The 13060-nt window shown below is 40.7% G+C and overlaps 1 protein-coding gene across 3 annotated transcripts in view; it reads right to left on the bottom strand.

The window, feature by feature from the left end:
- The window catches only part of LOC311096822 (uncharacterized protein), a 34127-nt gene that overhangs the window by 3722 nt on the left and 17345 nt on the right, over nucleotides 1–13060 (bottom strand). The window contains exon 3 of one of the 3 annotated variants that reach the window (XR_014609124.1): nucleotides 7173–7480. The exons of 1 other annotated variant lie outside the window; for it this stretch is intronic. Coding sequence is in view for 1 of the 2 variants with exons in the window: in XM_084136225.1 (XP_083992351.1) it covers nucleotides 3801–3890 (90 nt within the window). In the remaining variant the exon portion in view is untranslated. Of the gene's footprint in view, nucleotides 1–3800; nucleotides 3918–7172; nucleotides 7481–13060 lie in introns of all 3 variants that reach the window. One more of the 3 variants, XM_084136225.1, reaches the window with a different exon arrangement.

Consider the following 13060-nt stretch of genomic DNA (forward strand, 5'->3'; position numbering starts at 1 on the left):
ATGCTACAGGTTCAGATAACAGATTCACTAATGTTATTGTTTTAAAGTGTTATATCTTTTAAGAGGATCTTATTATAATATTATCGCCCCTTAATCTGTACGTTTTCACCCACGGCGCCGCCATTTGGTTTCACAAGTGACACCAGTGTAACCAGTTCTAACACAATGGCAAAGTTCCAGCAAAGCATGAAACTGTCAGACAAGCTCTGAACACTAGAGTCCCAGCCTCAGATGAGAAGACAACAGTTAGGCCTACAGAAACATATAGAGTTTTTATTTATTTATGATATGACTATATATGTTACACAACACGACCAAGGGAGCATTTTGCTGAATATGATCACAAACAAGGAGCCTATTTAATATTAAGTTACTTACATTTTAGACACATTACACATTCAATTTTAATTTATATTTCACCGATGAAAATAGTTCCAAAGGAAAACAACAATCAGCGCGGTGTTTTGTTACTGAATGATTATGATTCAGCGTTTTGAATGAATCGTTTGAATGAATGATTCACTTATTAAGACGGCCACTTGCCACCACCTATTGGCGATTTAGTTTCATGTTTAAAAGTATCATTGCATTTTTTTTCTTGTATATTTAAACATTTACTTCAAACATTAATCTCAAATTTTAACATTAAGCTATTAATTGCAGTTGGAATTTTGCATTATATATAATTTAATTTGACTGTGCAGCCCTGTTTTATTATTATAACTGAATTTTTTGATCAAATGTAAGAATTTGACATGAAATATGATGCATATATTTAATAAGGTAAAAATAAAAATCGGCCTTTATAAAGGTAAATAAAGGCCAAACACTGATCATGCATTCCCCTCAGCAAAAGTGCAGTTGGATTCAAACTGCATCAAGCTTTTATTTTGGTGGAAAACATGTTAAAGCAGCGATATGCAGTTTTGCCGATTTCTTCGCTGTTTTCTCGCTGTTTGCTCGCGGGTTTCTCTCTAGAGCTCCCCCTACAGCTTCGGAATAGATATTTGACAACACTGTCTCAAAACTCGTTGGCGACTCGCCCCCCTCCCATCTTCTCCCGCTGGTCATGTGCATTTGTTTTCAAAGAAGCCGGCGAACGCACAGAGCCATGTCCACTGAGGTGTGTATCCTTTAAATCCTTTAAATCCTTTAAATTTAATGATACTCAGAACAGAACAAGAATGAAAAAAATATCTATAAACAAGCCAAAACGAAATAATTTAGCTTCGGAATCATTGGAATGGTTATATGACTGTTTGACTGTTTTTGAATGGTGGTCTTCTCGCACCCCCCAAGTGCCTGTGAGACGAAAAACCACCCTTGCAACTTTGGGCCGGCGGGCCGCAGCATCAGGAAGTATCGCGTGATATCAGGTCTCGCGATGTAACGAACTGCTTTACGGCACTGCACACATACACTATCTAAACATTGATATGCTAGCCTTCTGTGTATCATACACACCTCAGTGGACATGGCTCTGTGTGTTCGCCGGCTTCTTTGAAAACAAATGCACATGACCAGCGGGAGAAGATGGGAGGGGGGAGAGTCGCCAACGAGTTTTGACGACAGTGTTGTCAAATATCTATTCCGAAGCTGTAGGGGGAGCTCTAGAGAGAAACCCGTGAGCAAAAAGCGAGAAAACAGCGAAGAAATCGGCAAAGCTGCATAAAGCTGCTTTAACTTTACTGACAGAGAGAATTGGCTGCTGCCACTTTAGGACCAGCCGCTGCTGAAGATCTCACGCATCCCATTCTCTCACTACTCTTTACTTTCATTTAAGATTTTATTTAACTAATTTAAGACTGTTCTTGTGAGGATACTCGACAAAATGGACATTTTGGCATACATGTGTGTTGTTCGTTATAGCGTGAAAGAGAACTTGATAGGCCTACTGGCGCGTGTCTATCTGTGGGTCGTGTGTGTGTGTGTCCGGAGGACATTCAATAACAGCGCGTTCTCTTTTGTCTTGTCGCGCATGAATGGTTTAAAAGCATTTGCATGAATAAGAGCGGGATCATATAACAATAGCTTAAAGTTACCTGTTGTTGTTTCTGGCGTTTCATCGCCTGTGCCGCAACCGCGATACCACGGTGGGACATGTCCCCCCTGTCCCCATAGGAAATTACGCTCATGGGCTTCTTTGTGCTTCACTCACGTTCCAATATCGATCCCTCTTCAAAAAAATCACCCTCTTCACATGCGCAAAAATGTGCTTGGAAACTGTTATGTCTTTGTAAGAACGCAAGCAACACAGAGCTAGCTTTTTCACATGCTTTACTCAGACTCACTCTTCTTCACCCCACGGTACACTCACATGCATTCAGATCTGCTAGTGCCACCCACAGGACAAGTGGTGACACCACATCTTGCTCTCTTTTAACAATTATACCTAGTATACATTTATGTCTGAACAGTGACCAAAGTATTATTTTTTTTATTTTTTTAACAATGACTTTGCATAACAGTACCAAACATGAACTTAACAATTTCCCTTGCACAACATGCATTACAGAACAACACTCTATATGCATTTGTTACCTTATATCCCCATGTAAAATAATATTCACCTGGAGTCAATGAACCGCTTTTAGTTCATAACATAGTCCCGAGCCCATACTGGCGCTCGTTTAACTCTAACCTGTCTTCCCGGCTGAGTCACTGGTGCAGTTTGCATTTTACAGTCATAATCAAAGTTAGCTAGTTCCTGTATCCCACTCTCCTCCTTCCCATAAGAGAAGGGTGTGAGGTAAGAAGCATTCCAAGTACGCCCATCAGACAGTTTGTAAGTGTAAAGACCAATCTTTTGCAGTACTTTCAATGGTTTGGAAAATGCAGATTGGAGCTTAGGAAGGATACCTGGTCGCTTCACTCGAACAAAAGATCCTTGTTTAAATGACACTTCCGTCGCCCCACGCTTGCAATCAGTGTATGTCTTGGAGTTCTTCTGCATGTGTTTCACTCGATCCACAATGTTCTGCGTACATGGTTGCTGAAGATGCTGCCGATTCTGCAATCCTGAGATGTGAAGTTTAGTGCGCATCGGTCTTGCATGTAACAATTCAGCAGGTGAACGCTGAGTAGTCGAATGAGGTGTAGCACGGTATGCTTGTAAGAATTCCTTTGTGAATTCTTTCCAACCTTTGCCTTCCAGGAAAGCAGTCAGCAACGCATGCTTCAAAGTACGGTTAAAACGTTCGACCTCTCTGTTGGCACGAGGATAATACACAGATGAAGTTCGATGCATGATTCCTCGGTTTTGAAGAAACATTTCAAACTCACATGACATTAATTGAGAGCCGTGATCGAAGATCAGCTCCTTCGGGTTACCTTCACGGCTGAACACAGTCGACAGAAATTGAATAACCGCTGAAGAGGTTACCTGAGGCATGAAAGCAATCTCTGGCCACTTACTAAAGTAGTCCACTAAAGTTACAGCAAAACGACATTCTGCCGGAGCTTTGTCAAAGGGCCCCACAATGTCTATAGCGAGTTTCTCCCATGCTCCATCTGGGAGAGGTACAGGCTGGAGTGGCGGAGTGCGAACGACTGCTGACTTGTCATGAGTTTGACACGTAATGCATGATTTGATGGCTGTCACAACCTTGGCATCCATACCCGGCCACCAATACAGCTCTCTGAGTCTTTGTTTGGTTCTAACAATGCCTTGATGAGTATCGTGAGCCAAAGCAATGAACTGGCCACGCAAAGACTCTGGTACTAAAAGTCTGTGAGTGCCTCTTACTATGTAATCATCCTGAAGGAGATTTTGGCCATTTGGTCATCAGTAAGTTACGTACTTCACTGTATATTGGGCAGGTAGCCCCTGCAGCTCTGAAATCATCAGCAGATATGGCCGTGAGGGTTGAAGTTAGTGCAACCACTTCCATGTCATCCTCCAGCACAGGGTCACTGCTCTGTAATGGCAAGCGAGACAAACAATCAGCTGTAACATTTTCACGTCCAAGCTTGTACTGGATGTCGTAGTCAAAAGCCATCAACCTAGCTGACCACCGAGCAATCCGATGTCCTGCTCGCCCATGTTCCTTCGAAGTGAGCAGCGTTGTGAGTGGGCTGTGGTCTGTACGTTAAGTAAAACGTCACCCCCACAGATAAGTTCTTCATTTATCCGTTGCCCACACACAGCCTAATGCTTCCTTCTCAATTGTGGAGTACTTGCGTTCAGCCTGTGTGAGGGTGCGTGATGCAAAAGCAACAGTCTTTTCAGACCCGTCTGGGTGCCTTTGTGTGAGAACGGCGCCCAGACCGTAATTAGAAGCATCAGTTGTAACGATAGCGTGTAGCTCAGGGTCGAAAAGTGTCAGTGCAGGGCTATTAATTATAAGGTCTTTCACCCGCTCAAAATTTTCTGTGCCTCAGGCGTCCAGGTGAATGAAGCAGATCCACGAGTCAATGCTCTAAGGGGCTTAACCACTGCGGAATAATCGGGTATGAATTTGGAATACGATGTGAGCCCGAGAAAAGAGCGTAAGCTGGCAATATCCGTTGGTGGTGGAGCTTGTGAGACTGCATGGACATGAGAAGCATCCGGCTGAAGTCCTCCAGCCGAGATTGTGTGTCCTAAGAACAACAGCTCCATCTGTCTGATGTGGCATTTGTCATAGTTCAATTTAAGTCCAGCTGTTTCTAGACGCTGAAGTGCTGCATTCAAGTTCTTGTCATGTTCCTCAACGGTCTTTCCTGAGACAATAACATCGTCCAAATAACATTGAACATGTGCAAGTCCTTTAAGTATGGTCGACATCAGTCTCTGAAAACAACTCGGCCCTGACGCCAGTCCGTAAGGTACTCGCTTATAGTGAAAAACCTTCATGCGTGATGAATGAAGTGAGGCTGCGGCTATCCTCATGCAGTAGGACTTGGTGATAGGCGCTTTGAAGATCTAGCGTTGAAAAGACAGTTGATCCCCTCAGCTCTGCAAACATTTCTTCCATGTGAGGAAGTGGAAAACTGTCCACTACTATGGCCTTATTTGGTTCTCGCAAGTCCACGCAAAGTCGTATATTGCCATCTTTTTTTTTAGTGACCACAACTGGTGAGACCCATTCTGATGATTCAATCGGTTCGATCACATCCTGCTGAATGAGTCGCTTTAACTCCTGTGACACAGCGTCACGAACTGCAAATGGAAGGCGGCGCAGTTTCTGCTGTACTGGTTTCCTGTCGGCACGAACTTTGACTAAGTGTACAAATCCTTGTGCGCAGCCCAGTTTCTCAGAATTCGTACTAACGTCAGCTGAATTTATCGTGCGGCATGACAATGTAACAATACGGCCATCTAACAGCTGCAGTTCCAAGGCCGCAAACAAGTCTCGTCCCAACACCGCAGTGCCAGTGTTCACAACGAACAGTTCAGCTGTAGCACGCCACTCGCCATACATGATCTCAGCTTCTATACATCCCATTACGGATATGGCGTGTCCACCATAGCTTACTAAGTTCACTTTCGCTTTCACCAGGGTAGCATTAGGAAAATACTGGGTACACACAGATATTGGAATAATTGATACTGCTGAGCCCGTATCCAGCATTAACTCCACGTTCTGTTTAGTTTCACATACGGTGATTTGAACAGTACACATTATCTTGCTTGAGTCGCGATAAGGGCTTTCTACCGTAAGCACAGTCACTTCAGGAACTGAAATCTCACTTACGTTTTTGTGTCCACGGCATACTTTGGCGAAGTGTCCTTTTTTTTTTACATGCATTACAGATAGCGTCTTTAGCAGGGCATTTTTGAAAGTTGGCAGTGTGCTGTTTTGACCCACACCTGTAACACGTTTTCCCTTGGGATGTAGATGAGTGCATCGCCGTTGCTCCTCGTAATGTCTGTGCATTTTTCCCCGTTTCGCGGCTATATCTATTGTGCTGATGACGTGACTGTTGAATCACTTGTACAGTGCCATCTGCCGGTTTGCTCATCACATTTGCCTCCGCCACTGCCATTTCTATTTGGCTGGCCAATGTGACAGCTTTTTTCAAAGTAAGATCCACCTCTAGGAGTAAACGTTCCCGTATGTGATTTGAATTTGTTTTTTCAACCAGTTGATCCCAGATCATTTCCTCCTCCATGTCTCCGAAATCGCATGTAGCCGCAAGCTCCTTTAGCGCCGCAACATATTGATCCGTAGTTTCACCATGCCGTTGTCCTCGCTGGCGAAATCTGTACCGTTCAGCTACCACATTCACCTTTGGCTCGAAGAATGTGCGAATAGCTTGCAATGCCGTGTCGTACTTATCATCTGCAACAGTGAGCGTGTAAAATAGTCTCTGGCCTTCTGCCCCCAGGCAGTGAATCAACAGAGCGCGTTTTCGGGCTTCCGATAGCTCTTCGTCCATGGAACGCAAGCAACACAGAGCTAGCTTTTTCACATGCTTTACTCAGACTCACTCTTCTTCACCCCACGGTACACTCACATGCATTCAGATCTGCTAGTGCCACCCACAGGACAAGTGGTGACACCACAGAAACATCACAGTGGAGCGGTGCTTACGCAGAATGGCACGAATTGTAGGCTACTGACTATTTAAACAGAGCAGTGTAATTTCTATGTTAGGTTGACTATTTTATTTTGATAATGAACCAGCTGCGATGTCAAGATTGCAATGTGCTTTTGTAAAATAAAGAAAACAAACAAACTGCGTCTCGGTTTCCTTTCCATCAACTTGTTTGTGAGGCGCTGCGCCTCACAGAAATGAACCAAACTCAGCAGCATGCTGTCAGTTTTTTCTTTCATTTTATTAATCTATTAATTGTTTAAATAGCCATATTTCGCGTGTTTCTTTTATATAGGCCTATAGACTATGATTTTATGAAAACAAATTTTGTTTTTTAATTTAACTATATTTTCCTTAAATCATCCTGGCGACCCATTTTTTAAGTCGACCCAGGGTTTGAAAACCGCTGCTCTATTAGTATCTATTATTGTGTGAAAAATCATAATGCAAAAAGTGTCTCAACTGTACTCAGTCTACCCATGTCATAGAGTGTCAGTATCATCTGCACGCATAAAACTATTTTCGGCTTAGGCTATAAATGGCACAAGAGATACAATTCTTGGTGTAGAAATGCACTTTCATTAGATCGGGCTGATATATCTTATGTCTAGACGATATAAAAACACAATAAAAAAAAAAAAAAAAAAGAGTACCTTATTAGGAAGATGAGCAGCTGACGTTGACTGTACCAAGAGATTATCCAAATCGTAACTCTGAAGAACCAAGATTATAGGCAGCTTGATTCAAGTAGATATGAAGTGGATCTTCTGAATCACAGCTCAGGGTTGTTGTCATAACCAAGAGGCGTATAATGCGACAAGAGCAGTGTTTTCAGTTCTCCTCCTCCAACAGTTTTCTGTAACGTCTTTTTCTTCTAAACCACAGTTGCCGCGCAATAGACATTTGATAGAGCCGTTGTTGTAATGGATAAAGTACGGTAAATTATCCTTTTTCCTGTAGCCTATATTCAATAAATGAAAAGTTATAGTTTAGAAGTGATTTTACACATTCAGACACCAGAGAAGATGAAACTGATGATGATGATGAATGATATATAACAGTGTTTGATCTTAAACATCATAAATAGGGCAGACTGAGTACAGTTGAGTCACTTTTTGCGTTTTGATTTTTCCCACAATAATAGATACTGAAAAGAAGTGAATTTCCACATGACATTACATTAGCTTGTAGACTAAGATATTAGCAATCCATAATACCCACAAGTAGTTTATATTTTCCACAATTAGCTCATAAAAATAAGGTGCTTTTTGTCTCAACTTTGTCTCAACTGTACCCATATGTGGTACAGTTGAGACAGTGCATGGTACAGTTGAGACACCCATTTTTAATGATGTAAAGGTAACAAGATATGAAACAATATTTATTAATAATACACAGTTTAAATATCACAATTATCAAATTTTATTTGATAATTGTGATGAACGATAATTGTGCGTCTTATTAGGCTATGTGTTATATAGCCTAATGCATTCATTTCTCATGAAAAAACTATGATATAGAAAAACAAATGTCCATATTTAAATAAATGAATAAAATCTTTTCACAAAACAAAAGAGAAAGTGTCACTAACCTTAACAGTAAGAGAGAAGAGGAAGCGTCCAGAGAGAAACACAGCTCAGAGTGACAGAAAGATTGACTAAGCTCTTCTCCTCGCTCATACACACGCTTCCTCTTGTAATGTTACACGAGTGTATGGGACGCTCAAGGGGTGTAGTCAACATTTCAGACAATATTGAACAAACCAGGTGATCTTTAACTAGGAAATGAATATTTTATCTTATAATCTAGTATAACTAGGGGAGACCGGGGACAGTTGCAACACTTTTTGCATTTCTCTCAGTTACTCAGAGACTATTTGGACTAGACAAAGCCAATTTGTATATATTAATAAAACATCATATAATTATTATCAATGTTAAATCATACAGTTCTGTAAAGCTTCATTACAGAGATTAATTCAAAACATGCACAATATGAACAAACAGTGCATTTGGTGAATATTCTGCTGTTAGACACATATTCACACAGCTTTCTGAAGAGAAAAGTTTCTGTTGATATCACGCGTCACAAGAACTCTCTGATTATGATGTGTGAATCATATTATCATATTATCATATTATTTATTTAGTCATATTTATCAAATAACAGTTATTGAGTTTTGTTTGTTACAAAGGCCTACACAGATTCAGTGATCAGGCGTTACAGATGATTTTCAATCTCTGCATATTTCAGTGTCACACAGGAAGAACTGAACAATTTACAATGCAACAAACCTTTATTAAACATGCAATTTATAACTTGCTGCAACCGTCCCCAACACTATCAGTCATGACAGAACATCATACGCCTGCTAGACACACTGACTCTGACACATGCTAACCATGGCACTTAGAAGTCAACACAACAATAATTCAAACTAAGTTTTGATTAATTCATACAAAATGTCAGGACAGTATGACAAAAATACATCTCATGAAAAACATATACAGTGTGTGCGCAAAATTATTAGGCACGTTGATTTTCTGATCATATTTTATTCCCAGGCACATTTTGCCAATTCCAAACCATATTAATCTTAATAACTACTATTCATTTTGTATTTAATCGTTTATAAGTGATATATAATTGTTCATGAAGGCTGGAAATGAAAAACGCCTTATATTCAGGTGTGCAGAATTATTTTCTTTTACAGATAAAATAGCCAAAAACAAGATTTAACTAAGACTGAAAAGTCAAAAATTATTAAATGCCCATGAGAAGAATGCAATACTAATGCAATACTAGAGATTGCAGTTAAGGCATGACCATTGGACAGTGAAATGCTCATTGGGTCAGCAGGGTCAGACAAATACAGGTGGAGAAGATAAGACACATGTTAACTGCAAAAGAATTAGGAATTAAGGTGAAGAATTAAGTGTGAAACTTGGGCTAGGTAAACAATCCTAAAAATGAACCCCCTCTTAATAAGAATCACAAGCTGAAGTGTAATAAAATACATGAAGACCACATCCAAGCACCAGGGGCCTCATGTTCAAAGACTTGCGTTGAATTCATACTAAAACATTGCGTACCGACAAAGCTGTAAATGTGCGTACGCACAAAAAAAAACAGATGTATGAATCTCTGCGTACGAAGGATCCCACACATATTCTCTTTGTACATCCAGATTAACGTAAAATTGAGCGCACATGCACGAGCACAACGCCCCACCCAGTCTCCTCCCTTAATTAAGTCAATTTAAATATGGTAATGAGTCCACTTTGGCAAAAGAAAGCAGCAAGAAAATGGCTAAAGCAAGCGGCAAGAAACTAAACTTTACAGAAAGTGAATTGGAGGTGCTACTATCGGAGGTAGAAACGAGAAAAAATATTTTATTTGGAACTTTGTCCTCCGGAATTAATAACAAAAGGAAAAGTGGGAGAGTTTGTCTGATGCCGTCAATGCGGTGGGATCTGAAAGTCACACTGTAAATGACCTTAAAAAGAAATGGTCTGATATAAAGGTGGACGTTAAACCAAAGCTGTCATTGCCATAGACTAAGGGTTGTATCAATTTGCATATGCTTTTATATGTTCTTACTTAATTGCATAATTGATAGAATATTCCCATAAGGCTCGTGTGATGTCAATTATTTTATAAATTGCAAATTAATAGCAATGCTTCCCACAGGTGGTGCAATAGACTTGTAGAACAATTAGTTGTGTAATGTTTGCAACTTCACTTCATTGCCTGTACGAGTCACTGAGAAATGTACAATGAGAAATGTACGTACGCCAGACATGAAATTGGCGTGGAGGAACGCACATTCTCGCGTTAATTTCACTGTTAGTACATCCGACCGTGAGCGTGAAAGCTGGCGTACGCAAAGTTTTTGTGCGTACGCAAGATTGATACATGAGGCCCCAGATCCTCTTCTACCACTGTTTGAAGAATTCATCTTCTAGAATCTGACAGTCATTTTTGGGAGTTCATTTTAGTCCATCTCTGCAAAACGGACTTCAGGGTAGAAGATGGACTAAAAATAAACTAAAAAATAAACTCCTCAAAATATCTTCATTTGTGTTCTGATGATGAACGAATATCTTATGGGTTTGGAACAACATGATGGAGAGTAATTACTGACAGAAACTTCATTTTTTGGGTGAACAACAGGGGTGGCAATCAGGAGAGTCTGGACTTTTCCCAGGTGTAAATGCCCTCCGAAATGCATTCGAGACGGATTTGAATCCGAATCCGATCGCAGCTGAGCATCTACTCATCAAGCCAACGTGCAAACTAAGTGAATCAAAGTGAAAGTAAGTCGCAGACGCTTAACACACAATCATCTTCATTAAAAGTAAAGAACTGAAATGATCTAACGACTGTAGCCGCTCTCTCTTATTGCGGTCTTTGAGTTTGAAATTTTAGCTGATGATCAATAAAATGCAGCTCATATAAGTTGCTTTCGGTGACGTGCACTCCATTAAATCTGCATATAGCGCGGGAATTGAAGATCGGATTTATATTCGTTTAGCAAAAACACATTTATGTGACCAGGTGTAAATGGAATCGTTTTGGTAAATCAGATAGCTATCCGATCTGAGAAAATGCATGAAGTGGCCAGGTGTAAACAGCCCCAAATGATGGAAAGACAAAAAAGAAAAGGAAAAGGTGGCGCTGAGAAGGTCAGACTTTGCGAGTCGAGTTTTCCTTTGCAAAGCAGATTGTTCGTTTGAAAAACGCTGGATTTGTTTGTTTAATTATGGCACAAAATTCACTCCATAAAAATGGCACCTGGTGCACGCTGGACGGGTTAGAGAGTGTTCGCTGCTCAGTTGCTTACTCTCATGACACATTGCATGGCTACAAGTTTCCTATATTTGAGCATTTATTGAAAGTAGCCTTTACCTGTTGATGCCTTCACAAGCACCCCTAAAAGCTGTTGAGTTGAGTCACGCGCAACGCGCGAAAGGGGGGTTTGCAAAATATTTTTGTAATTCCGCTAGACGGCACTAATGTCACAGAAACTTCATGCTTCACCTTTAAACAATAGGTGCATCAGCTGAGGACAGGCATCTAAATCAGAGACGACAAATAAATCAATATGTATGCCAGAAGGTTTTTATTTATTTATTAAGCATTAAAAATAAGTATAATCTAATAAATATTAGTACTTTATTATAAATAAAAGTAAAAAAAGTAAAAAATCATTATAATAAATGTAAGTATAATAAAAATAGAATTATTTAAAGGAAGTTGAAATAATGCAAATGGATGACTTTGACAAATGCATATACTCTATCGATTAACAGCCTCGGATAGTAACAGGTCTGCTTACAGTATGCCTGTCTATAACAGTTTATAAGTTTTCATTAAAAATAACTTTCCTTATGGAGAAAATAAAATACTATGAAAAATTATTTAAATTTTGACTTTTTTCCACTTGATTTAGTCTAGTTAGTCTTGCACAATATGATTTTTGTTGAATGGCAGCAGCAGCACATTTTCCTCTTGGGCGAGAATTAATCCCCCATATACCAGCAAACCAATGAGAACGCGGGACAGTGATGATGACGAAACATAACAACAGAGCGTAAACCAATAAGAAAGCAGGACAGTGATGACAATACATAACAACAGTGTACGCGGCAAAACTGTTGTGGATCCGTTTATGGGCAATTTATACTTCTGCGTCGGGTGCTGTACCCTGAGGCGCACCTCCTCAAAAATGTAACTACACGTCGCGACGGCGCGGACCCAGGAGGGCAGGGTTTTATATTATTTTGAAGTTTCCCCGGGCGCCGCCATTGGCTAGCGGACCCCCACCTGCTGTTAGCATCCCATTGACTCCCATTCATTTTGGCGTCGAATAACTTTACATCTGAGGCATTTAAAGACTCCATTTGTCCATTATTTATTTCTAAAGAAACACGAAACTGTATAAAAGGCTCCATTACCTTGTATCTTACGTTATGGCCTCATAGAAGCAGTTTGTGTAAAAATAGGCTAACGATTGCGTCATAACCACGCGACTCTCTGTCGCACAGTAAAGAGATTACCGTATGGACGGGAGGAGAAGCTCACGGGCAATCGGGGGGACGTGGAGGCAAAGTGACAAAATAATTAATCAGAATACATAGCAAAAGTTGCTCCTGCTCCAGCTCACGGACAGCTCCTACTCACACTCTCCGTCTCTGCAAGATTCAGAAGGGAATGATTCAGATTTCTCTCGGCACAGCTACTAGAAGACAGACAGGCTGCTCACGTCACATCTACGTCGTCAAGCTCAGTTTGAGTCTGCGCAGTCGCTCGACCCCCATGAAGTATGTGCTTCTAATTGACTTCACTTGTCTCCGTTGAATCCAATGGGGTCGCTGTGTCCAGTTTATATACTGTCTATGCGCGGACCGCAAGATCTGTGATTGGTCGGCTTGATAGCATCGCGTTTCCTCCTACGCATTTCCGGCGTGTTCTTCTCCACCGCCAATCATTTTTAAATTCGGTTCAACGTCAACAGGTTCACGGGTCGCACGTACCATCT

Source organism: Abramis brama, assembly GCF_963993115.1.
Source record: "Abramis brama genome assembly, chromosome: 15".
Taxonomy (NCBI): domain Eukaryota; kingdom Metazoa; phylum Chordata; class Actinopteri; order Cypriniformes; family Leuciscidae; genus Abramis; species Abramis brama.